The following is a 23,040-nucleotide window of genomic DNA, read 5'->3' as shown; positions in this document are numbered from 1 at the left end:
ATGTATCTTACTGTACACCGCCTTGAGTGAATTCCTTCAAAAAGGCGGTAAATAAATCCTAATAAATAAATAAAGTTGTGGTACCTCAGGTAAATGTCATTTTGCATTGCTGCAGCAGGGAAAATCATATGTTCCTGGCCAAAGCAATGCAAAGATAGTAGGCCCTAAGTTGGATCCACTGTCTCTTAGACAGCTAGTTACAGATTCAAATATCTATCCCAGAAAGCATCTTCTCAAAACTCCCCATCCTCCCTAATCCCTCAGCCACCTACAGGGGTTTTCCCTGGTGCTAGTACAGGGTAGATATGATCCCTAATTGTTCCTGCACCTTTGGTGTCCCCAGTTCAAAAAAAGCACCCAATGGCCCTTGCATAGTCTCATGGTACTATAGCTAGGAGGACTTGGATACCATTTTGTACCTGGATGCTGATAGCACAGGAGCAACTTGGGATCGCTTCTGCCCTCTCCCCCCCCCCCCCCCCCCCCCCAAAACTAGCCACCAGGAAGATCACTGGTAGGTGCTGAGGGAGGATTGGGACGGGCTTTTGGGGGATGTTGGGGTTCTGATCATGGGTACTGGGGAGTGGGGTGTTTTGAACCTTTATGAGGCTCCCCGTCATGTGTTAGCAGCCCTGATGCTCCTGGACAGGAATGAAAATGCCAGCTCAAAACTGTTGTTACCTTTCTATGAATAGCATATCTTTCAATCTTAAATCCAAGCTGCATTATTCATTTAACAACATAATGAGTTGCTTTAGATGCATTTTCATGTTTCACATCTCATTATTAACTTGCACTGTGCTAAAAACATTGTGCATTAAGGGTAAAAAAAAATGCAAAGTTGTATCATTTAATGTATGTTATTTGTCAAAACAAACTTATTCCCTTAACACATTAGTAATGAGCCCTCTTAGTGAGACTTAACCTGTTGAGGGCCATGGCCATGGCTATACTCAGAGGAAGGAGCCTTAAAGAATGATCTGAGGGGGGTGATTCTATAACTGGGTGCCTCCATTTAGATGCCCCAAGGCTGTGGGATAGGAGCCTACTCTGTAAGGGAGCCAAGGTGCCCAAGTTGCATTATAGAATACAAGCATAACCCAGAATCACTGCAGCTGACATATAGGTGCCCACACCGCTGCAAGTGTGAGTGCCTGAGTGTGGCAGGGGCTTGCCTAACTTTCAGTATTCTGTACAGCTGCGTGCTCCCCTTGTAAATATGTGCCATGTAAGTTAAGCAGCTGTTTGCAGAATATTGGAATTTACATGTGTATTGGAATTTACATGTGTACGTGCATTCATATGTACATTTTATGGACCCAGACCATAAAAGTCTGCCCAGCACTGCCCTTGGTTCCAGCTACTGAAGTTGCCATTGAAGCCCTTTCCAGCATTTTCTAAACCAGATTGCCATATACAGACTCAGACCTACAAAGTCTGCCTGGCACCAGCCTTTGTTCAGCCAGAGTAGCCGTCCAAGCGTCACTCACACATCCACCCCCTGCAGCCATTTAAGGTTTTTTTTCTTAATTTAAATTTATTTTTGTTTCCTATCATCCATTTTCTAAATAGAGGTCCTCTGTGTTCATCTCACGCCTTTTTGAATTCTGTTACTCTTTTTATCTCTACCACCTCTCTCGGGAGGGCATTCCAGGCATTGACAACCCTCTCCATGAAAAAAATTTCTTGATATTACTCCTACGTCTACCAGCCTGCAACCTCAATTCATGTCCTCTAGTTTTACCATTTCCCCTTCTCTGGAAGAGATTTGTTCCTATATTAATACCTTTCAAGTATTTAAATGTCAGTATCATATCTGTATCAAGCTGCAAAGGACTCAAATGCAAATCAACTTATGCATCCAGCTTCTCCTACATAAGCATACAACTATGGAACGCATTACCTAACACCGTGAAAACAACTTATGACCACCTAAACTTCCGGAAATTACTAAAAAACAACCTGTTCAAAAAGGCATACCCCACCAACCCAACTTAAATGCTTGAACAACTGCAACACAACCAAACCAAAGCTAGTACTGGATATAAATTAACTCTTCCCCTGTACGATTCCCTAATGCGTCTGTCACACATGAACTTTATTCTACCACTACATCACTTTGTATTTGTTCATACTGGAATTGGTGATACCTTTACAGTACTATGTAAGCCACATTGAGCCTGCAATTAGGTGGGAAAATGTGGGATACAAATAAATAAATAAATATGCACATAGATGTCATCATTCTAAACATTAAAGATAGAAACTTAGAAACATGACGGCAGATAAAGGCCAAATGTCCCATCAGTCTGCCCATCCTCCATAACCACTAACTCTTCCTTTTCCTAAGGGATCCCACATGCTTGTCCCACGCTTTCTTAAATTCTGACACAGTCCTTGTCTCCACGACCTCCATCAGGAAGCTATTTCACGCTTCCACCACCCTTTCCATGAATGAATATTTTCTTAGATTCCTCCTAAGCCTGTTTCCTCTTAACTTCATCATATACTCCCTCATTTCAGAGTTTTCCTTCATTTGAAAAAGGCTCACCTTGTACATTAATGTCCCTGAGATATTTAAACGTTTCTATCATATCTCCTCTCTCCCTCCTCTGTTCCAGTATATACATGTTGAGGTTCTGTGCCAGAGCCGGTGGTGGGAAGCGGGACTGGTGGTTGGGAGGCGGGGATAGTGCTGGACAGACTTGTACGGTCTGTGCCAGAGCCGGGGTTGGGAGGCAGGGCTAGGGAGGTGAGGATAGTGCTGGGCAGACTTATACGGTCTGTGCCTGTGCCAGAGCCGGTGGTTGGGAGGTGGGGCTGGTGGTTGGGAGGCGGGGATAGTGCGGGGCAGACTTATACGGTCTGTGCCCTGAAGAGCATAGGTACAAATCAAAGTAGGGTATACACAAAAAGCAGCAAATATGAGTTATCTTGTTGGGCAGACTGGATGGACCGTGCAGGTCTTTTTCTGCCGTCATCTACTATGTTACTATGTTACTATGTTACTATGTTACTATGTTCATAAGCCTGTCCCTAAATGTTTTATATCCAAGATCACTTACCAGTTTTGTTGCCGCCCTCCGGGCCAACTCTATCCTGTTTATATCCTTCTGTAGGTGCAGTCTCCAGAACTGCACACAGTACTCTAAATGGGACCTCACCAGAGACTTATACAATGGCACTATCACTTTTTTGTTCCTGCTGTTCATCCCTCTCCTTATTTTTTTATTTTTTTATTTATTGCATTTGTATCCTACATTTTCCCACCTTTTTGCAGGCTCAGTGTGGCTTTCAATACATTGTGAATGATGGCAATACAATTTGTTACAATTCCATTATGGGTTACATTGTGAAGAGTTATGGGAAAAAGTCAAAATATCATTATGGGAATAGAGCAATGGAAAGTAACAATGGGAAAAAGATAGGGCGATAGGACAATGGTGAGAGAACATTCGGGTATAACAATTTATCTGTGGGTAGAGTTTTAAGTGTGGTGAAAATACGGGGAAAGAGAATTCAGAGGAGAGTGTATTGATGCATTTCTATTAGTGTGTATGGACTTCATGTGTTTTGATCCTTGCGATAAGTTTTATCAAAGAGATGAGTCTTTAATAGTTTGCAGAAGTCGATTAATTCATAGATCGATTTCAGGTTGCGTGGTAGTGTATTCCAGAATCGCGTGCTCATATAAGAGAAGGTTGATGCGTGCAGTACTTTGTATTTTATGCCTTTGCACTTGGGGAAGTGGAGATTGAGGAAAGTTCGGGATGATCTTTTAGCGTTTCTGGGTGGCAGGTCTATTAAATCAGACATGTATGCAGGGGCTTCACTGTGAATGATTTTGTGAACTAAGGTGCATACTTTAAAAGTGATACGTTTCTTGAGTGGAAGCCAGTGTAGTTTCTCACGTAGGGGTTTTGCCCTTTCGTATTTTGGTTTTCCGAAGATGAGTCTGGCTGCTGTATTCTGGGCTGTTTGAAGTTTCCTCAGTATTTGCTCTTTGCAGCCCGCGTATAGTGAGTTGCAGTAGTCCAGATGACTGAGTACGAGTGATTGCACTAGGCTGCGGAAGACAGATCTTGGAAAGAATGGTCTTATTCTTTTCAGTTTCCACATGGAGTTGAACATCTTTTTGGTTGTGTTGTTCGCGTGAGTCTCAAGTGTTAGGTGGCGGTCAATGGTGACTCCAAGTATTTTTAAGGTTTCAGAGATTGGTAGATTTAGTTTAGGTGTGCTTATAGCGATAAATTTCTTCGTGTTGTATTGGGAGGTAAGTATGAGGCATTGAGTTTTTTCTGCGTTCAGTTTCAATCGAAATGCATCTGCCCAGGTATTCATGATGTGTAGACTTTGGTTGATTTCGTTGGAGATTTCTTTAATGCCTTGTTTGAAAGGGATGTATATCGTTACATCATCGGCGTATATGTATGGGTTAAGGTTATGGTTTGATATGCACCCAAGCATCCTTCTGGCTATGACCATCACTTTTTCTACCTGTTCGGAAACACCTGTTTGGAAACTTCAAGGTCATCAGACACAATCACCCCCAAGTCCCACTGTTCCTTTGTACACAGAAGCACTTCACCCCCTATATTGTACCGTTCCCTCGGATTCTTGTGACCCAAGTGCATGACCATGCAATTTTTAGCATTAAATCTTAGTTGCCAAATATTGGACCATTCCTCAAGCTTTGCTAGGTCTTTCCTCATGTCATCCACACCTTCCAGGGTGTCCACCCTATTGCAGAGTTTGGTATCATCTGCAAAGAGATAAACCTTACCAGACAGCCCTTCCGCAATATCACTCACAAAGATGTTAAAAAGAGCCAGCCCTAGGACCGGTCCCTGTGGTACTCCACTGATAACATGCCTATCTTCAGAGCAAGCTCCATTTACCACTACCCTGTGTCTCCTTCCGTTCAAACAATTTTTAACCCAGTCAGTTACTCTAGGTCCCATACCAAGGGTACTCAGTTTATTTATGAGTCACCTGTTCAAAACTGTGTCGAAGACTTTGCTGAAATCTAAGTACACTACATGTAGCGCCCCTCCCACATCCAACTGTTTGGTCACCCAGTCAAAGAAATAAATCAGATTTGTCTGACATGACCCGCCTCTAGTGAAGCCATGCTATCTCGGGTCCTGCATTCCATTCATTTCAAGAAACCTCACAATCCTCTGCTTTAAAAGCATTTCCATTAGTTTACTTACCATCGAAGGCAGACTGACCGGTCTGTAATTCCCAACCTCCTCCTTACTTCCACTCTTCTCCAGTCCTCTGGGACCACTCCGGACTCTAAGGAAGCACTAAAGAGGTCCATCAGCGGAACCGCCAGAACTTATCCGAGTTCCTTGAGCACCCTTGGATGTATCCCATCAGGCCCCATCGCTTTGTGTACTTTTATTTTAGCTAGCTCCTCACGAACACAGTCATAAGTACATAAGTATTGCCATACTGGGAAAGACCAAAGGTCCATGAAGCCTAGCATCCTGTTTCCAACAGTGGCCAATCCAGGTCACAAATACCTGGCAAGATCCCAAAAAAGTACAAAACATTCTATATTGCTTATCCTAGAAATAGTGGATTTTCCCAAGTCCATTTAATAATGGTCTATGGACTTTTTCTTTAGGAAGCCGTCCAAACCTTTTTAAAACTCCGCTAAGCTAACCGCCTTTACCACATTTTCTGGCAATGAATTCCAGAGTTTAATTACACGTTGAGTGAAGAAATATTTTCTCCAATTCATTTTAAATTTACTACATTGTAGCTTCATCGCATGCCCCCTAGTCCTAGTATTTTTGGAAAGCGTAAACAGATGCTTCACATCTACCCATTCCACTCCACTTATTATTTTATAGACCTCTATCATATCTCCCCTCAGCCGCCTTTTCTCCAAGCTGAAGAGCCCTAGCCGCTTTAGCCTTTCCTCATAGGGAAGTCGTACCATCCCCTTTATCATTTTCGTCGCCCTTCTCTGCACCTTTTCTAATTCCACTACATCTTTTTTGAGATACAGCGACCAGAATTGAACACAATATTCGAGGTGCGGTCGCACCATGGTGCGATACAAAGGCATTATAACATCTTCATTTTTGTTTTCCATTCCTTTCCTAATAATATCTAACATTCTATTTGCTTTCTTAGCCGCAGCAGCACACTGAGCAGAAGGTTTCAACGTATCATCAACGACGACACCTAGATCCCTTTCTTGGTCTGTGACTTCTAACGTGGAACCTTGCATGCATCACTTTGCACTTGCTCACATTAAACGTCATCTGCCATTTAGACGCCTAGTCTCCCAGTCTCGTAAGGTCCTCTTGTAATTTTTCACAACCCTCCCTTGATTTAACGACTTTGAATAACTTTGTGTCATCAGCAGATTTAATTACCTCACTAGTTACTCCCATCTCTAGGTTCATTTATAAATATGTTAAAAAGCAGGGGTCACAGCACAGACCCCTGGGGAACCCCACTAACTACCCTTCTCAATTGAGAATACTGACCATTTAACCCTACTCTCTGTTTTCTATCTTTTAACCAGTTTTTAATCCACAATAGAACACTCCCTCCTATCCCATGACTCTCCAATTTCCTCTGGAGTCTTTCATGAGGTACTTTGTCAAACGCCTTCTGAAAATCAAGATACACAATATCAACTGGCTCACCTTTATCCACATGTTTGTTCACCCCTTCAAAGAAATGTAGTAGATTGGTGAGGCAAGATTTCCCTTCACTAAATCCATGTTGACTTTGTCTCATTAATCCATGCATTTGAATATGCTCTGTAATTTTGTTCTTAATAATAGTCTCTACCATTTTGCCCAACACCGACGTCAGACTCACTGGTCTATAATTTCCCAGATCTCCTCTGGAACCTTTTTTAAAAATCGGTGTTATATTGGCCACCCTCCAATCTTCCGGTGCCACACTCAATTTTAAGTGGAGGAGTGGCCTAGTGGTTAAAGCACCAATCTTGTAATCCAGAGGTGGTTGGTTCAAACCCCATTGTTGCTTCTTGTGATCTTGGGCAAGTCACTTAACCCTCCATTACCTCAGGTACAAACTTAGATTGTGAGCCCTCCTAGGACAGAGAAATATCCACTGTACCTGAATGTAACTCACCTTGAGCTACTACTGAAAAAGGTGTGAGCAAAATCTAAATAATATTACTAACAATAACTCCGTAAGTTCATTTTTCAGTTCTATCAGTACTCTGGGATGAATACCATCCAGTCCAGGAGATTTGCTACTCTTCAGTTTGTAGAACTGCCCCATTACACCCTCCAGGTTTACAGAGAATTCATTAAGTTTCTCCGACTCGTCAGCTTCGAATACAGTTTCTGGCACCGGTATCCCACCCAAATCTTCCTCGGTGAAGACCGAAGCAAAGAATTCATTTAATCTCTCCGCTACAGCTTTGTCTTCCCTAATTGCCCCTTTTACTCCTCAGTCATCTAGCAGTCCAACCGATTCTTTTGCTGGCTTCCTGCTTTTAATATATCTAAAAAATCTTTTATTATGTGTTTTGGCCTCCAACGCAATCTTTTTTTCGAAGTCCCTTTTAGCCTTCCTTATCAGTGCTTTGCTTATCACTAACCCCCTCCCACCCTCAAAAAACATCTTTCAAAATATTTTTTGCCAGCCTCTATGTCATACTCAGGTCCATCACAGCAGTATGCAGGTCCCTGGAGCAGTTTTAATGGGTGCAGTGCACTTCAGGCAGGCAGACCCAGGCCCATCCCCCTCCCTACCTGTTATGTTTGTGGAGGAAACAGCGAGCCCTCCAAAACCCACCAGAAACCCACTGTACCCACATCTAGGTGCCCCCCTTCACCTGTAAGGGCTATGGTAGTGGTGTACAGTTGTGGGTAGTGGGCTTTGGGGGGGTTGGGGGGCTCAGCACACAAGGTAAGGGAGCTATGTTCCTTGGAGCATTTTATGAAGTCCACTGCAGTGCCGTCTAGAGTGCCCGGTTGGTGTCCTGGCATGTCAGGCGGAACCAGTGCACTAGAAATGCTGGCTCCTCCCACGACCAAAGGGCTTGCATTTGGTCGTTTCTGAGATGGGCGTCCTTGGTTTCCATTATCGTCGAAAATCAGAAATGACCAAGGCTAGGGACGACCATCTCTAAGGACGACCAAAATTTCAAGATTTGGGCTGTATTATCGAAACGAAAGATGGACGTCCATTTTGTTTCGATAATACGGGTTTCCCCGCCCCTCCATCGGGACGTTTTGCAAGGACATCCTCAACAAAACCTGGGCGTCCCTTTTGATTATGCTCCTCCACGGGACTGATTGTTGCAGCTAATGGGAGGGGGTTTTATATGTTGTTAATTTATGGACTGTATCTTTCTGATGCTGTTTTTGCTGTAGTGGAACTTGGTGTGCTGTATGGTTATTATAATAAAATAAAATAATTAAAGAGAAAAAAAATGTTATTTTGCATGACAGTTTCTAAATATGTTAACAAAATAATGCATTAACCCCTTCATTCTATAACAGATCACCTAAATGTAAGCACCGATGTAGAATATTAGCATTTCTGTGTGTAAGTGTGCACTTATGTGTGTTAATGGTAGTACTGTGCTTAGCTGCTGTTCTATTAATTACATGCTAAATTGGCTTAATGTATAATTATAAAGGTGTGTTCACAGGAAAGGGACGGCAGGGCAGAGGCACTTAACTTACATTCAGGTGCTAACATTTATGCCAGCCGTGGACCTGGTGCTACATATATTGGTGCCAATTTATGTTAGTATTATATATTGACAATTGCATACATAATTACCGTTATAGAACAGGCTTACAGCCCGCATAAAATGGGTGCTTAAATTGTGACTCAAAGTGATAAAATGAAAAGAATGACAAACTCTTTCTTTTTCTCACACTCTTGCCTTCTGCCGCTACTCTCTTCCTCTTGTTCTCTATCCCTGCTCCTCCTCCTCTGGGCTCCCTGTCTTTGCTCTCCTCTTCCTCCTTTTTTTTTTGTTTCCTCCCCCTGTCCTGCGCTTCGCTTCTGGGAGCAGTGGAGAAGCACCTGCAGGAGACAGTGCAGTATGGTGTGGAGGGGACCAGCGTGTTCTTGGAATGTCAGCCACGCTCACCTCAAGCTGCCGTGAAGTGGTTGATACAGAGAGAGGGATCATCACATAGAAAAGTGGTAAGTCTTGTACACTTCTTTTCTGTTTCTGTCGTTAGATCACAGAGAAGGGCAAGAGCCAAGGGCAGTACCACAGCTGTTTAGGACCCTGGAAAGAGAACTGCACAAGAGATACTCCTTTCCCCTAGAAGCTCTGATTCCTGTCTCAGAAGTCTGTGTGGTTCCATGAGGCACTCAGACTGATCTTCAATCACCATCATTTTGTTTTTGTAGATTGGACAAGAGAAAGCCTTGGTGAAAACTGGCCATGGTATACTGCTTAGGACAGTTTTGAAGAATGACACTGGTTTGTATCACTGCGTGGCCACAGAGAATCGGTTCAAGCACACAGTGGCCCGCATCCGACTGCAGGTTCTGGACCGTGAGCTGGTGGACAGTGTCACCACAGATCCTGTCTCTTTAACTGATGACCAGGTGAACAGACAGGGGTTGGCACGGGGGACACAGCCTTCCACCCAGGATATACTGAATACATTTGAGCAGCCAGAAATTCAGGTCATCAACCAGTACTGTAAAAGCTACTGGCAACAACTGAGTCGGGTTCATCGACCCAAACGGACCAACGAGCATGCATCTGCTCCACTGGCATCTTCTGATAGAATCTAATGTTAAAAATGTGCAATGATGCTGAGAAGCATGGCTGAGCCTCCTAAGACTACTGGTGCCATAGGATTTTTCACCAGGTCTCTTACTAAAACGTCACACAGGCATCATTCGGAGACTTGACCCCAGGCTTTGTTTGGAAACCCAACACCAGGCCTTGCTTGGAGACCTTGCAGTGCATTTCATTTTGAGACACCATGGACTCCTCACTTTGACCCTTCATACTAGGCCTCTCTCTGAGATTTTACACTTTCTTGCTACTCACCGAGACCAGACCTCATTCAAACTTTACTCATCTGAGTTCATAGTTAGGATCTCTGGCTTTGGTAGGGGTGCTTTTTTAAGGGCATGTCTATGACGTGTCTCTTAGGGTTATCCCTTTGGTTTCTGAGGTTTGGATTAGAAAAAGTTAAGGATCCTTAGATTGGGAAGACCAATGGGGTGGGAGTTTTTGAGGACCTAACATTATATTTGCAATCCATATTGGGAGGTCTTTGAAATTCTGAGGTGTGACCACTTGGGTCTATGTAATGAAAGGCTCTGTGGAGGAAAGAGGGCAGGGAAATATTGGGTTAGGGAAAAGGAGTGTGGTCACAAGTGAGACTGTGGGGAGAAGGGCTGTGTTTTGTAGTTTGAGGTTTATGTTTGGTACCTGTCTGGAAATCCTAAGATGTGTGCAGGCTGGAAGCTGACATTCCAGAGTGCCTTTTAAGCATCAGTGGAGGGAGGTAGAAGAAAACGGTTGTATCCTGTCTTTCTTCCTGTCTATGTGAAAGAAAAGCTTAGAGTCTAAGAGGAAGAGAGAAGGAATAGAGGAAGACTTTGGAGAAAGAGTGTAGGAGAAGGAAAGTGGAAAGCAGAGAGGTGGTGAGTTGAGGAGAGAGACATGGAGAGAAAAGGAGGGTTGTAGAGAGGGGAATGGAGGAAGAGTGGCAGGTTTATAGAGAAGGTTCAGTTTACTGAATGCTGTTTTGTGATGTGTTTTTCCTCCATGCTGACTGTCTAGAGTGTGGGAAAAGAGCAAATGGATATAGCAGTGCCCAGTTTTATAGCAGAAGGCATAATCGGGCTAGGACCCTGCCCGGTTCTGACCATTCTGCTCATCTTCCGGCTCCGTGGGTGCTCCCTGTAGAAGTGCAGTGGACAGTCTGACACTTGTAGGTCTCAGCATAAACCAGGTGACTTGGGTGCAAGAGCAGGGTCTCAGTGTTCTCCCATACATGAGGCGTCCCTTTCTCACCCTTCCCTTTCAGAAGTGCTTTGGTGGGAGTGCCACCATCGTGGATGATTATTTATTACAAGGTGTATATATATTATTTCAGCAGCAGCACTTTGATACTTAAAATTATTTAATCGAATTCTTGATAATAGATTCGTTGACAGCAACAGCTTCACTGCAGATATTCTCAATATTTTGTCTTTGCTAGTCTTGGGGGGGGGGGGGGTCACAGGATTATACTAAGAGGACTGAAAGAGCTGTTTATAAGGGAGGTGGTCAGGGGCATTGGGGAGGTGACTGGCTAATACTGATACTTCTAAGACAGTTTGGATCTGCTGGTGTATCTGGGGTCTGGGTCTATCTGTCCCCTCTCCCTTGTGTGATGTGCTGATGGTTTTTAGTTGTGTCTGGGTTTTCTAAGGATCTGGTGCTATCACAAAAGTGGATGGTTTTGACCCGTGAGAGTGTGTGGGTTTATTTTTTTCAGGGGAAGGTGTTGTCTATTCTCTTTTTCTCTCAAGCATCTCTATGGTTCTTCCTGCATACACATACAGATGTACCCAAAAAGTATGGCCAAGTGGCTGACCTGTCTGAAGGCTGGAAGAGCAGCTCCTCCAAGGTACACTCTCTGCACAGCTCTCTGGCCGGCAGGGGCTGCCTTCCTTCTCTCCCCAGGCCTGAGTGAATCACTGCCACAGTGTGCTCAGGGAACATGTTTTTATTGTGTTTGTTTTAGGTGGGTGTTTTGAGTTTCTACTGTATGTGGTACATTTTCAAAAGATGCTGACTTCCACTAGTATTCTGTAACAGAATCTTGGCATCCAGATGCCGTTATAGAATCGGTATTTTGGATGGGCCCAGAGGTAAATTGGATGGGCCCTTCCACGTGTACGTGCCCCCTATCCCCCTTAATGACACACCACAAATATCTTCCCAGAGATATTTTTTAAGAACATAAGAGGGTTTTTTTTTTCACCTACCCCACATCTTCTCCCTCTCCTCTGCGGTGTCCCAGCATCTGCGCTCCTGTCTCTGAACTCTGTCCCTCCCCATTGTTGGTACAGGCATCCTTGACACCTGCAGCGATTCATTCTCGCTGCTTGCACTGGCCCCGCAGGCTTCAATCTGCAGATGGAAGCCTGTAGGGCCGGTGCAAGCTGCAAGAATGAATTGTAGCAGGAACTGAGGCCACCTGTACCGACACCGGGAAAGGAAGAGGTTCAGAGACGGGAGTGCAGATGCCGGGACACCACAGAGGAAAGGGGGGAAGAGAGCAGTGCGGTGCTGCAGCTGGGTGGGCCTGAGCCAAGATTGTGTGGGCCTGTGCCCACCCAGGCCCACCCGTAGTTACGCCACTGTTCTGAAACTTGGCCAGGTTGGGTTCTATTTCCATTAAAGCTGACATCCGGATAAACTCTTGCTGTGTTTGTCCTTCCTTGGATTACTGCTGCTGTTTGGCTGCCTTTATAAAATAAGTACCTTTTTGCACTTCTCATATAGGTGTCCTGTTAGAAAATCAGACCTTATATTTCAGGACATCTAGCTGCGGTAAAAAGAGCTGGTTCAGGGGCAAGTTTCAGAAATAAAGACAGATACATAGGTAGTAGGCGTACCTCTAACGCACACACGTTACACCATCGTTCCATATCACTGCACTGTGCGTATATTCTAGCAGCTGCATTACAAGCTGTTCTTCAAATTATGTACATGAGTACTCTGTATTCAAAATCATCTGGGACTAGCATGTTCTTTTGCTCTTTTGAAAATTTACCTCTAAGTGTGTGTGCGTATTGGGGGGGGGGGGGGGAGAGGCAGTCTTTTATATGCCTTGGTGTGTATATTTTGGGAAGGAGACTGTGTGTATGTTTGAGGTTTCTTTCCATGTACAGCAAAAAGACTTTTATAATTCCAAGTTGGGGTTTTCAGGAGGGAGAATTATTGCCCAAAACAAAATCAGCACAGACTGTTACAGAGGAAATACACTTTTGGGGGTTAACGCACACTGAAACAGACTGACATTCCTAGATATGTAAGCACACTCTGACAATGCTCACTTATAGTGTTACCCTGTCACACTGGCATGCCTGCAAGCACAAATGCCCCCCCCTCCTTGAGAATGGCCAACATGCATTGACACACCTGCAGACATAGACATGCATCCCTGAAGGGCTAACAGCACATAATCAAAATGCCTGCAGACACACAGATGTGCACATAGCCACATGTGCAGATGTACAGATGAGCACATACCTGGGCACACCCTCCTCGATGCCGTCTACACTGGAAAAATTCCTTGATGAAATGTTTTCTATTTTTTTAACGCTAGTTTTTCTAACGGCTGATTTTTTACACGTGGCTTATTTTGTTTGGGTTGTTCCCCCACTTTTAACTTAACAAAGCTGTTTTATTGTAATAACCCATCCTGCTGTGGAATTTTAAACAATGTATAACATAAATAAAAGACCTTTTTCTAACAAGTGTCTCTGGTCTTGGTGGGGGAGGGGGAGCATCATTGGCATTGCAGTTGCTTCATTGGGTCACTGGAGATTCAACTAAAGCTGACCTGTGCTCTTGCTGACAACCAGCTCCTAGTAATGTGTTATTAACTAACCTTCCCCTCGTCAAGGACAACAAATCCAATAATCCAGTGGGACAGAGGAGAGGACAGTCCCAGTGCTACCATGCCTCTTTTTTGCTCTGACATCTGAATGTGCCTGAAGCTGCCCTGCATCTCATGTTAGAAACATCCTCTGCTGATTGCTTCTTTCTTGCTCTAGCAGGTTTGTTTATTTATTATTTATTTTATTTGTTGCATTTGTATCCCACATTTTCCCACCTTTTTGCAGATTCACCCACAGTCTTTACCTAGCAGCCTGATAGACACCCCAGAGAGTGGCTCTAAGATATCCAAAATACTCATGAACTGGCACTGCACTTCGACTAAAGCATACCTATGTGGCAGGATAGGATATAGATGTGCAGCAGCGAACTTAGAATAGATACGGAATTGTAGAAAAATGGGAGCGGGAGAGACCTTAGGAGATCATTCACACAAATAGAAAGACGGTGGACCTCAGGAAATCATCTAGAATTATAATTAGAGCTGGAAGGGATTTCTGAACTGACAGACCAAGTCTCAACTCCCAGGCTGTCTGGTGTCATGTTGCTCCCGATTCATCAGATCTCCCATTCAGGGAAGGCATTTGAGCAGCTTTACCAAAGCTGTCAATGAGCAAAGACAAGGGAGAGCAATGTTACTGCAGCACAAGGCAAAGGAGTAAGCAGCAACAATAGCACGGGGACCAGCAGAAGTGCTATAAGCTACTTCTGTGGCTCCTGTTCTCTATGGCATCCACTCCTCCTCGCCCAGAAGTTCTCAACCCAGTCCCCAGCTAGTTTTCAATGCATCCACAGTAAATTTATTTATTATTAGATTCTCGGTATACCACCTCTCTGTGGCACAACCAAAGCAGTTTACATATCACATACAGGTAATTTCTCTAACCCTAGTGGTTATGAGACACAGTAAATTTGCATGCACAGCCTCCATTGTACGCAGATCTATCTCTTACGAATTGATTGTGGATATCCTGAAAACCTGACTGGCTGGGTGTGTCTCGCGGACTGGGTTGAGAACTCCTGTCTTCGCCTGCAGAAGGCAGCATTTCCTACCCCTGCTCCCACTGCACAATGTTTATGTTTTGGGGGAAAGTATACTCCATGTGTAGAAGGGTCATAGAATGTGCCTGTTCTCTTTTTCAACTGCTTATGGGTTTCTACAGACAGACTGGATATGAAGCAATACAGTGGGAGTGATAGTTAGGCACACTCTCCCCATTGGCGTGAACTAAGGAGAGTTCTTCAATATTTCAGAGCAGGGGCTTAGCTAGATGGCCAATTTTGGGTGGGCCAGAGCACAAGGTGGGCGGGCATGGAATTCACCCCCCCCCCCCCGGTCCCCCTCCGGTTTGCCCAAAAACCCAAAATATTAAATACTTGAGCTGGAGGGATCCCCAAAACCTGCCAGCTGAAGATATCCTCCTCCTCCTTAAGCAGCCAGCACTCTTCCAAACGGCAGCCGGCAGCTCTTGCCTCAAACTGATGCTGATGCCGGCATGCTCAGTGCTTTTGCATGTGCGAAAACTGAGCATGTGCAGAAGGGCCAGTCTGTGTTAGCTCAAGGCAGTGGCGTAGCCACGGGTGGGCCTGGGTGGGCCGGGGCCCACCCACTTAGGGCTTAGGCCCACCCAACAGTAGCACACGTTTAGTGGTAGCTGTGGGATCCCAAGCTCGGCCAGCTGAAGACTTCCTCCAGATAAGTAGTAGTAGTAGTGGTAACGAAAATGCTACTCTCCATGATTCTGGCACCTGCGTATGTTCAGTTTTCAGCGCATGCCTGCTGCAGACTGCCAAGATGGAAAGAAGCATTTTCCCACCAGCTGAGATATTTTTTGGGTGGTAGTTGGGGGGGGGGGGGGGGGAGGAAGAACAATTGGTGCCCACCCACTTCTTCCCTAGGCCCACCCAAAATCTGTTGTCTGGCTACGCCCCTGGCTCAAGGCAAGTGCTGCTGGCTGACATTTGGAAGAGCGCTGGCTGCCCAAGCAGAGAAAATTTTCAGCTGGCAAGGTTTGGGGATCCCCATCAGCCACAGCAAGTGTCACAATTTTGGGTGAGCCTGAGTCCAAAGTGGGTGGGCCCACCTATAGCTACGCCACTGTTTCAGAGGAGCTCAGAAGGGTTCTTGCTCTTTCCTATGTAGGCTTTCCTATTTCCTCTTCCTATTTCCTCATTGAAGAAAGGTGACTGGGTTTCCAGGTTAGAGCTCCCAGACTATACTCAGTCTCCTGTGATTCTACATGGGACTGTATCATTTTTTTAGCTCTACCACAACTGTCAAAATGAGTGGAAACCGAGAGTCCCAGTGATACCTTTTTATTGGACAATGCATTCCTTGCTTTTGAGGTATTGATGTGCATTGAGACACCTTGTTTCGCTCTTATCAAGCTAACATTTATATGAAGGGTGTGAGCTCAGTGCAGCGAATATACTGCTTCTGTCCATACAAAGTAATAGAACCAGGAAAGTCCAGTGACTCAGTGTCATAGCACAGGATTCAAAGATCTGCCCAGGATTACTGTCTCCAAGAAGGTCACTTTTAATGTGCAGTAAACAGAGAGCTGACAGTCTCTCTGGACTCATGGTGGATCACATCCAGTTTCATGTACATCGCATGACAGAAAATAAACTCTTGCAGGTAAATGTGCCAATTTCCGAAGTTGTTTTGTGAAATATGGCTAAAATGTTGTCTGTCACCTTCAGCCTCAAGAGTCTGTTTGGCAAATCCATCTGTGTCTGAGCAAGTTTCAGTTGATTGAAAAGATGTATATCCAGGGAGAATTTTTCAAATTTTTACTCACGGAATCTGCACCAGTATGAGAATTAGCTTCAGAAAAGGTACCTTCAGCGATTTACACTTGTTTCTTCTGTAGGTACATTTTTTTTTGTATCTTTATTGAAAACTTGTTTTGATAAATTGCACAACAGAAGCAAAGCATACAGACATTTTGGACTTCTCATTTCATAAAAACTAATACAAAAACCAATCTAACTCAACACAAACAAGTACGAACTCGCAAGTGTGGAAAAATCATCTATCAGTGGACTGTAAATCGGGAGAAGGAGAAAGACAGGGCGAGTCGGGAGTGAACAAACAAGTACTATAGGGTGTACTCCCTGGTCAAAAATATTGAAAGGAACCTGCCACACTCACCCAGTCTGGCTACATCAGCCCGGCTGCCTGAAAGCCAAGAGTGGCTGCCACCTCCCATTAAAAACCTGCAGCTTAAGACTGCAGACGCCCCCTCCAACTCTACAATCTGCCAGACCTTTACCCACCAGTGCTGAATAGATGGGACCTCCATCCACTTCCTCCCAGCTGCAATAACCAAGCAGACTGTGAGTAGTAAGTAAAAGGTGATATCATTTTTAGACAGTATACGTAAACCAGAGGACATAGCAAGACCCAAGGGCATCATGTTCCTCTCCATTGGAAGTAGCTCTCCAATCACCTGTGAGATCTGAAGTCTAACCTGAGACCAAAAAACTTTAAGCTTTGGGCACCTCCACCACATATGGTCAAAGTCCCCCATCTCCAGACAGCCCCTCCAACATGTATCAGGGTTCCCACCCCCCATGTATCTTATGCAGTTTTACTGGAATGAAGTACAGCCTGAACAGTATCTTATATTGTGTGTCCAGGTGTGTCAGGACAATGAGACATTTGAAGGATAGCAGACCACAACGCCTTCCAAACTTCTACCTGCCATTCCGTATCATCTTGCTTCCACTGTTGCCTATAAGTGATCCTGCCCCCCCCCCCCCCCCCCCCCAGTTTCCCCACTGTAGATACTTTTTTTCCTTCAAAACAATGTGTACAGTTGTGAAAATGTAAAAAGTGGGCACACTACTGCCTCTCCCAACCTACCCTTGGTTCTGTGCCTATTTTCTACTACTACTACTACTACTACTACTTAACATTTCTAGAGCGCTACTAGGGTTACGCAGCGCTGTACAACATAAACAAAGAAGGACGGTCCCTGCTCAAAGGAGCTTACAATCTAAAGAACGAAATGTCAAGTTGTGCAGTCTAGATTTCCTGGGTAGAAGTGTAGAGGCTAGGTGCCGAAGGCGACATTGAAAAGGTGGGCTTTAAGCAGAGATTTGAAGATGGGGAGGGCATATAGATATACTTTTACTCACATACAAAAGGGACAGTTTTTAGATTCTCAATATACCCAGATAAAAGGTGTGAGCAAAATCTAACATGTTGATATACAGCCTGTGCTGGTCAGTGGTTTGGCACCGGCGTTGATATAGCTGAGTCAGCCCCCAACCTGGAAGTTATGTGGGTGCCAGCTAACATTTAATGCTGGCTCTCTCATAGCTCACTGGCTTATCTGTGGCTCTGTCTTCACAGTCAGCTATGCAGACACTGACACTGAATATGGTTGGTGCATGCATAACTGCCAACTGTGCCCACGGTCTGCCATGGCACAATGCCATGGTATTCAGAGGGGATAAAAACCAACAGCAAGGAGTGAGGAAACAAAGATTGAGGAAGCCAAAGCGAAATAATGTGAAAAATCCTTGACATGACAGTAAACTAAATGTAGCAGTCACAAACATGACAAATATACATATCAAGGTATATCTTACACTCCCCATATAGTCTAATATTGTTTCATTTAAGTTAAAACTACCACATATTTATAGTATGTTCAGTTTTATCAGTTCGTGCACCATTATTATCTTAATAATGTTTTATCACTGTTTTTGTTACTGTTTTTATTTTATTGGTTCTGCATTTTTCATTGATGTTATATTTATTTTTATACGTATTTATCTTTATTATCATTAGGGCTCCTGAAGAAGACACGCCTGCCGAAATGCGGCTGTGTCGAGTCCTTCGATTGCACGCTTGCACTACTTTGGACACAATAAATAGGACTTTTCACATTATTTAGCTTTGGCTTCCTCAGTCTTTGTTTCCTCACTCCTTGCTGATGGTTTTTACATATTTGTGAGGATTGGAGCTTCTCCTTCTTTTTGTTTTTTTGTGAATCAGAAAGGATATTCAGCGGAGCTGTGTGGTTAAATGCCACTGAATATCTGGGGGTGGCCCCCTGAGTAGGTCCAAGTGGGCAGAAGTCCCTCCTGCCTGCTTAAACCTTGTTAAACATCGACCCCTAGATAAATAAATGGATTTTGAAAACTGCCCTCTTCGTGAGCAGCCCATTCTTGCCCTCTGAATCACATTTCAGCTATTCCCATTGGCTGAGACCTAAACATGCCATTATATTCTCCTAATCAGGAAAAAGTATGGATGCCCATGAAAAGCCTTCCAATCCAAACACAGAGATGCAGAAAATGCTGAAACTGTTTTATTGATGAATATCACTAAACATGTAAGCAAACTTTTGCTACTGCATAACGTTTAGAGATATTGATTTGATTATTGTGTAACTCTAGTAGTGATTTTTATGTCTATGTAGTTATAATGGTTTTATTATGAATGTAATGTTTTTATGTGAAAATTATTATGAATGTGATTATTGTGAACCAGCCAGAATAGTAGATGGTGCAGGTTATAAATGTTATAAATAAATAAAACAGTTTCAGCATCATGTTATCTCTGTTTTTGCAGGACTGCTGAGGTGAGGGGGGCAAGATTCCCCAGGCCCGGCCTCCAAGGGGGACCTGGCCCCAGCAAGGCTTCCGGAAGCAGGCAGAAGGTTCTGCTCCCTTGGTCTGTCTCTCTCCTGCTTCTGTGTGTGTGGACCCACATGATTTCGTTAACATGATAACCAGGGTCCTGGCACACAGGAGCAGGAGAGTGACAGACTGAGGGAGGAGCAGAAGCAGGAAGGAAGGGCCCGCTCTGTCTTTCAGTGGTCCTGTGTGTTTGGATTGGAAGGCTTTTCATGCATCCCTACTTTTCCCTGTTTGGATTTCATAGGTAGGGTTGCTTCTCCTTTTTTTTGTTGTATGGTTATATTCTCCTAACCAGCCTGTTCACAAGAGGCCCTCTTGGCACAGCTGAGATATATCAAAGAGGCAAGGTTTCAGGGTACCTAGTACTGGCTGAGCCTGTGCCCTTTGTTTCTCTGCTGGTCCCTAGTATGTCTTAACACCAGCCCTAACTCCAGAGTCCATACCACCAATATGTACTTTTTATTCTGACAGAGACAAATAGCATGGAGGTTAAGAGGAGGCTTCATTTACGCCTCCCACCCCTGATAAGTATCCAAGACTCTGGGCTCTGCTGATTAGGAAGCCAGTCACAGTAATCAGCCAGCTGCTGGTATAGGGGCCCACATGACTATTTCTAACATTTTCAGGTTGGTTGTACTGCTCTTGTGTGACACAGATTTATCACAGCCAGTTCACATCTTGCAAAAGAACCCAGACCATGATGTGGCACCACATAGCACAGAAAAATTGTTGTTATGATTTTTGTTAAGTTCTCATATACCACCTTCAAGCCTGAAAGCTATCAAAGCAATGTGCATTGGGTACAGTAGAACTTACACTAAGCTGTGCAATAAACCTCTGCACATTATTACATCAGTCTCTTTATGTGGCCAAAGTTAGGTTATGCTGGCAGCTCTGCTAAGTACTTCCAATGACTATTTGATTGGCCACCATAGAATCAGTCACTGGTATGTTCCATATGGTTCCAGAAAAAGGGAAACAGATTGAGCCACTCCTGGTTTTAATTCCATTGTGGAAGTAAAATCTGGACTGGCTCAATCTGTCCCCTTTTTACTGGAGTCATATGGTATCTTCTCTCGCCACCCCAGGCCTCTTGAACCTATCGCCCATAGCTATGGCTCTCAATGCAAGAAGGCAGATGGACAGGAGTCACAGGACTATTCATTCAGCTTAAGGGAGCCTGCAAAGCCAAGGCAGCTGAGACTGAGCAGCAGAAAGAGCAGCAGGCCTGCTGACACTGAGCAGCTGGAACCCCCTGGAAACAAACTGCAGGATTCCCTTTGAAATGCTAAGGAGCCTGGGAGGCCTCTGTGACAACTGGTACAGAAGGAAGAGCTGGGAGAAAAAGTGAAATCGACATCTCAATGGCAGGGCTGGGGGAGAGGGAAAGCCAGAGGGACACTTTGCACCTGGAATGCAGAAAGAGAAAGCTGAATTAACAAGTGGTAAAGTGAGACCCAATAATAAGGGCAGCAGAGAAGTTTAACTCAGTGGGGATTTGGGCAGCACCTGTTCAGTGTGGAGGAAAGTAATTATAACATAAAAAATAGAAGTTCTTGTTTGGGCGGGAGGAGGAGAAGATACATCTCTTGAAGGCTCTCTGGTAAATGTTGTTAGCACTCTCCTTCTCACTTGTCAAAGCACAGCAGGACCAAAGGGTATATGATTCCCAGATCAGAATCTCTTTAATTGTGGAAAAACACAAGAGAAAATATTTGCAAATGAACATGTCAACAACACTTCTAGTCTCTTGAGTTTACAGGACAGAGTTCAAAACTTAAGAAAAATAACACTAGAAATTAAAGGGTCAGGCCCCGAAGATCAAAATTAAACACAAGCGCTAGAGGTCATTAGCACCGTCCTAGCACTTACGTTTACCTACACAGATTGTTTAGAGGGGTCTAGCGTGGGAAACAATGAGAGCGCCAGGCACTAGCGCAGATAGCATGCAAATGTAGTCAAGCTCGTGTAAATGAGGTCATTTTGTATTCCTCCCCAATGCTCAGAAAAGAGCATCTGAAAAAAAAAACTGCCTTATCGCTGCAAAAAAATAATACCAGGTCAGAGAAAGCGTTAGGGTGTAGCAAGGGAGGATTTCTTATGATTCTCATGTTTCTCTCATGATTCATTCTGCAAAAGTGCCAGCACCCGTCGCTTGCCATGGCTGGTAAGGGGGGGGGGGGCAAATCCTGGCCACGCCTCATAGTATGGTGGTTGTTGAGGGTATCCCCATCCCATGCCATACGGCCATGGAGGCGCGATCGCGTGCCGCCCTTTCCCTGCCACTGGCCCCGGGCCCTCCGTCGCCTGAGCTACTAAGCTCTGTGGCATTGTCCATCCCGGGAATGCTGGCGGGTGTGGCCAACCTCCTGCAGTGGCGGCATCCTGTCTTCCTTTCGCTTTCTTTTTTTTGTCTTTCTTGGCCGATATGGTGTCTGCGGTGACGTTTGCCTTCTTGTTCGCTTGCTTTCTGTCTGCAGTGCTCGGTGGAGGTGGGTCGGTTGCATCGCTCCGGGCTTCTTCCTGCACTGTCGTCTCGTCTGCCTGCATGGGTGATGCGCTGTGTTCGTCCTCCGCTCTGATTTCCTGTGTGGCACAGTTTTCTATCGCGTCTGTACCTGCTGCCGCTTACATTCTGATGGGGGAGGGTAATGCAAGGTAGTCGACAAACAAGTATCTAAATAAACTTAAAAGATAACAAGTTAATATCTGCCTCGCCGGCGGAGATACACAATTGCCATGAACCCCCCCCCCTTTTTTTTTTGATGCATTATGCTTTACCATTATATATGCTCCATAAACTCCTGTATATATTATTTATTCATTTATATATGTATATGTATATATACACGTATATATATTTATTTATTTTGTTTGACCTATTGCTTGATTCCTACCTTTACCAATGTGGCCACCTCTTTCCAACATTCTCGCTCTAACTCTGCCAGCGACTCTGCCCACTCCAAGATGGCTGCCCTCCCTTGAGCAGTATATGGTCCCAGAATTGCCCTATCCAAGATGGCCACCCCCTGTAGTCGTGCTATCTCTAACCAATATGGCCGCCCCCAGCACACAGCATGCTCTTCTAAATATGGCCGCCTACATCCTGTCCTGTGGCCCAAAACTTCGTCTCCCCCTTCTTCTTCCCTTTTTTTTTTTTTTTTTTACTTACTAATTGCCGGTCAATTGAGGGCACTGGGGAAGGTGTCCTGCAACGTTGCTCCTCCCGGTGCTCAGGGTGGGATCGCCACCACAGGAAAAGCCCGACCGGCCACTGCCGGATTTGCTCCTCCGCTGGGGGTTCCGGTGCAGGGACACTGCACGCGCTACGGAGCTGCTGCCAGCGCCTGAAACGGTGGGGGAGGGGGTCGCCTGGGAGCGGGATCACTGCCACATCGCTCCGGCCTGGAACGTTGTCAGGTCGCTCCTGATTCACGGAAGGGGGTGTCCCCGCCGCTACACTCCTTGTCCCCCCGGCTCCCGATGAACAGCTTGGCGGCCACGGGATAGGCAGCTCCGCCCGCACACGACGCTCCGGGATCCATGAGGTGAGCACCTGGAGTCCGACATGAAAGGGGTTGTTCAGGCTCCACCCCGGGGCTTTTAAACCCCGCTTCCTCTCCTCCCCCTCCCAGCGGGGTACCCATTTGCGGCGGGACTGAGCCCGCCTCGCATCCACCTAGGCACCCCGCTGGCCCGAACACGCATGCCCCCTCGGTGCACGGCGCCATGTTATCTCCGGCTCTGTGCACCTAAGGGGCACTGCGCCTCTCTTTCCC

The 23,040-nt window shown here is 45.1% G+C and overlaps 1 protein-coding gene across 3 annotated transcripts in view; it reads left to right on the top strand.

The window, feature by feature from the left end:
- Nucleotides 1–13,461, top strand: part of LOC115463478 (semaphorin-3F-like) — a 140,874-nt gene extending 127,413 nt beyond the window's left edge. For all 3 annotated transcript variants that reach the window (XM_030194019.1, XM_030194016.1, XM_030194017.1), the window contains exons 17-18: nucleotides 9,032–9,165; nucleotides 9,379–13,461. In XM_030194019.1, the coding sequence (XP_030049879.1) occupies nucleotides 9,032–9,165; nucleotides 9,379–9,771 (527 nt within the window). In that variant the 3' untranslated portion in view covers nucleotides 9,772–13,461. The remainder of the gene's footprint in view (nucleotides 1–9,031; nucleotides 9,166–9,378) is intronic.
- The last annotated feature ends 9,579 nt before the right edge of the window (nucleotides 13,462–23,040 follow it).

The sequence above is a fragment of the Microcaecilia unicolor genome, chromosome 2 (assembly GCF_901765095.1).
Source record: "Microcaecilia unicolor chromosome 2, aMicUni1.1, whole genome shotgun sequence".
NCBI classification, from domain to species: Eukaryota; Metazoa; Chordata; class Amphibia; order Gymnophiona; family Siphonopidae; genus Microcaecilia; species Microcaecilia unicolor.
Note: the sequence above shows the minus strand (reverse complement) of the source record. Positions and strands in the feature narration are given on the sequence as shown.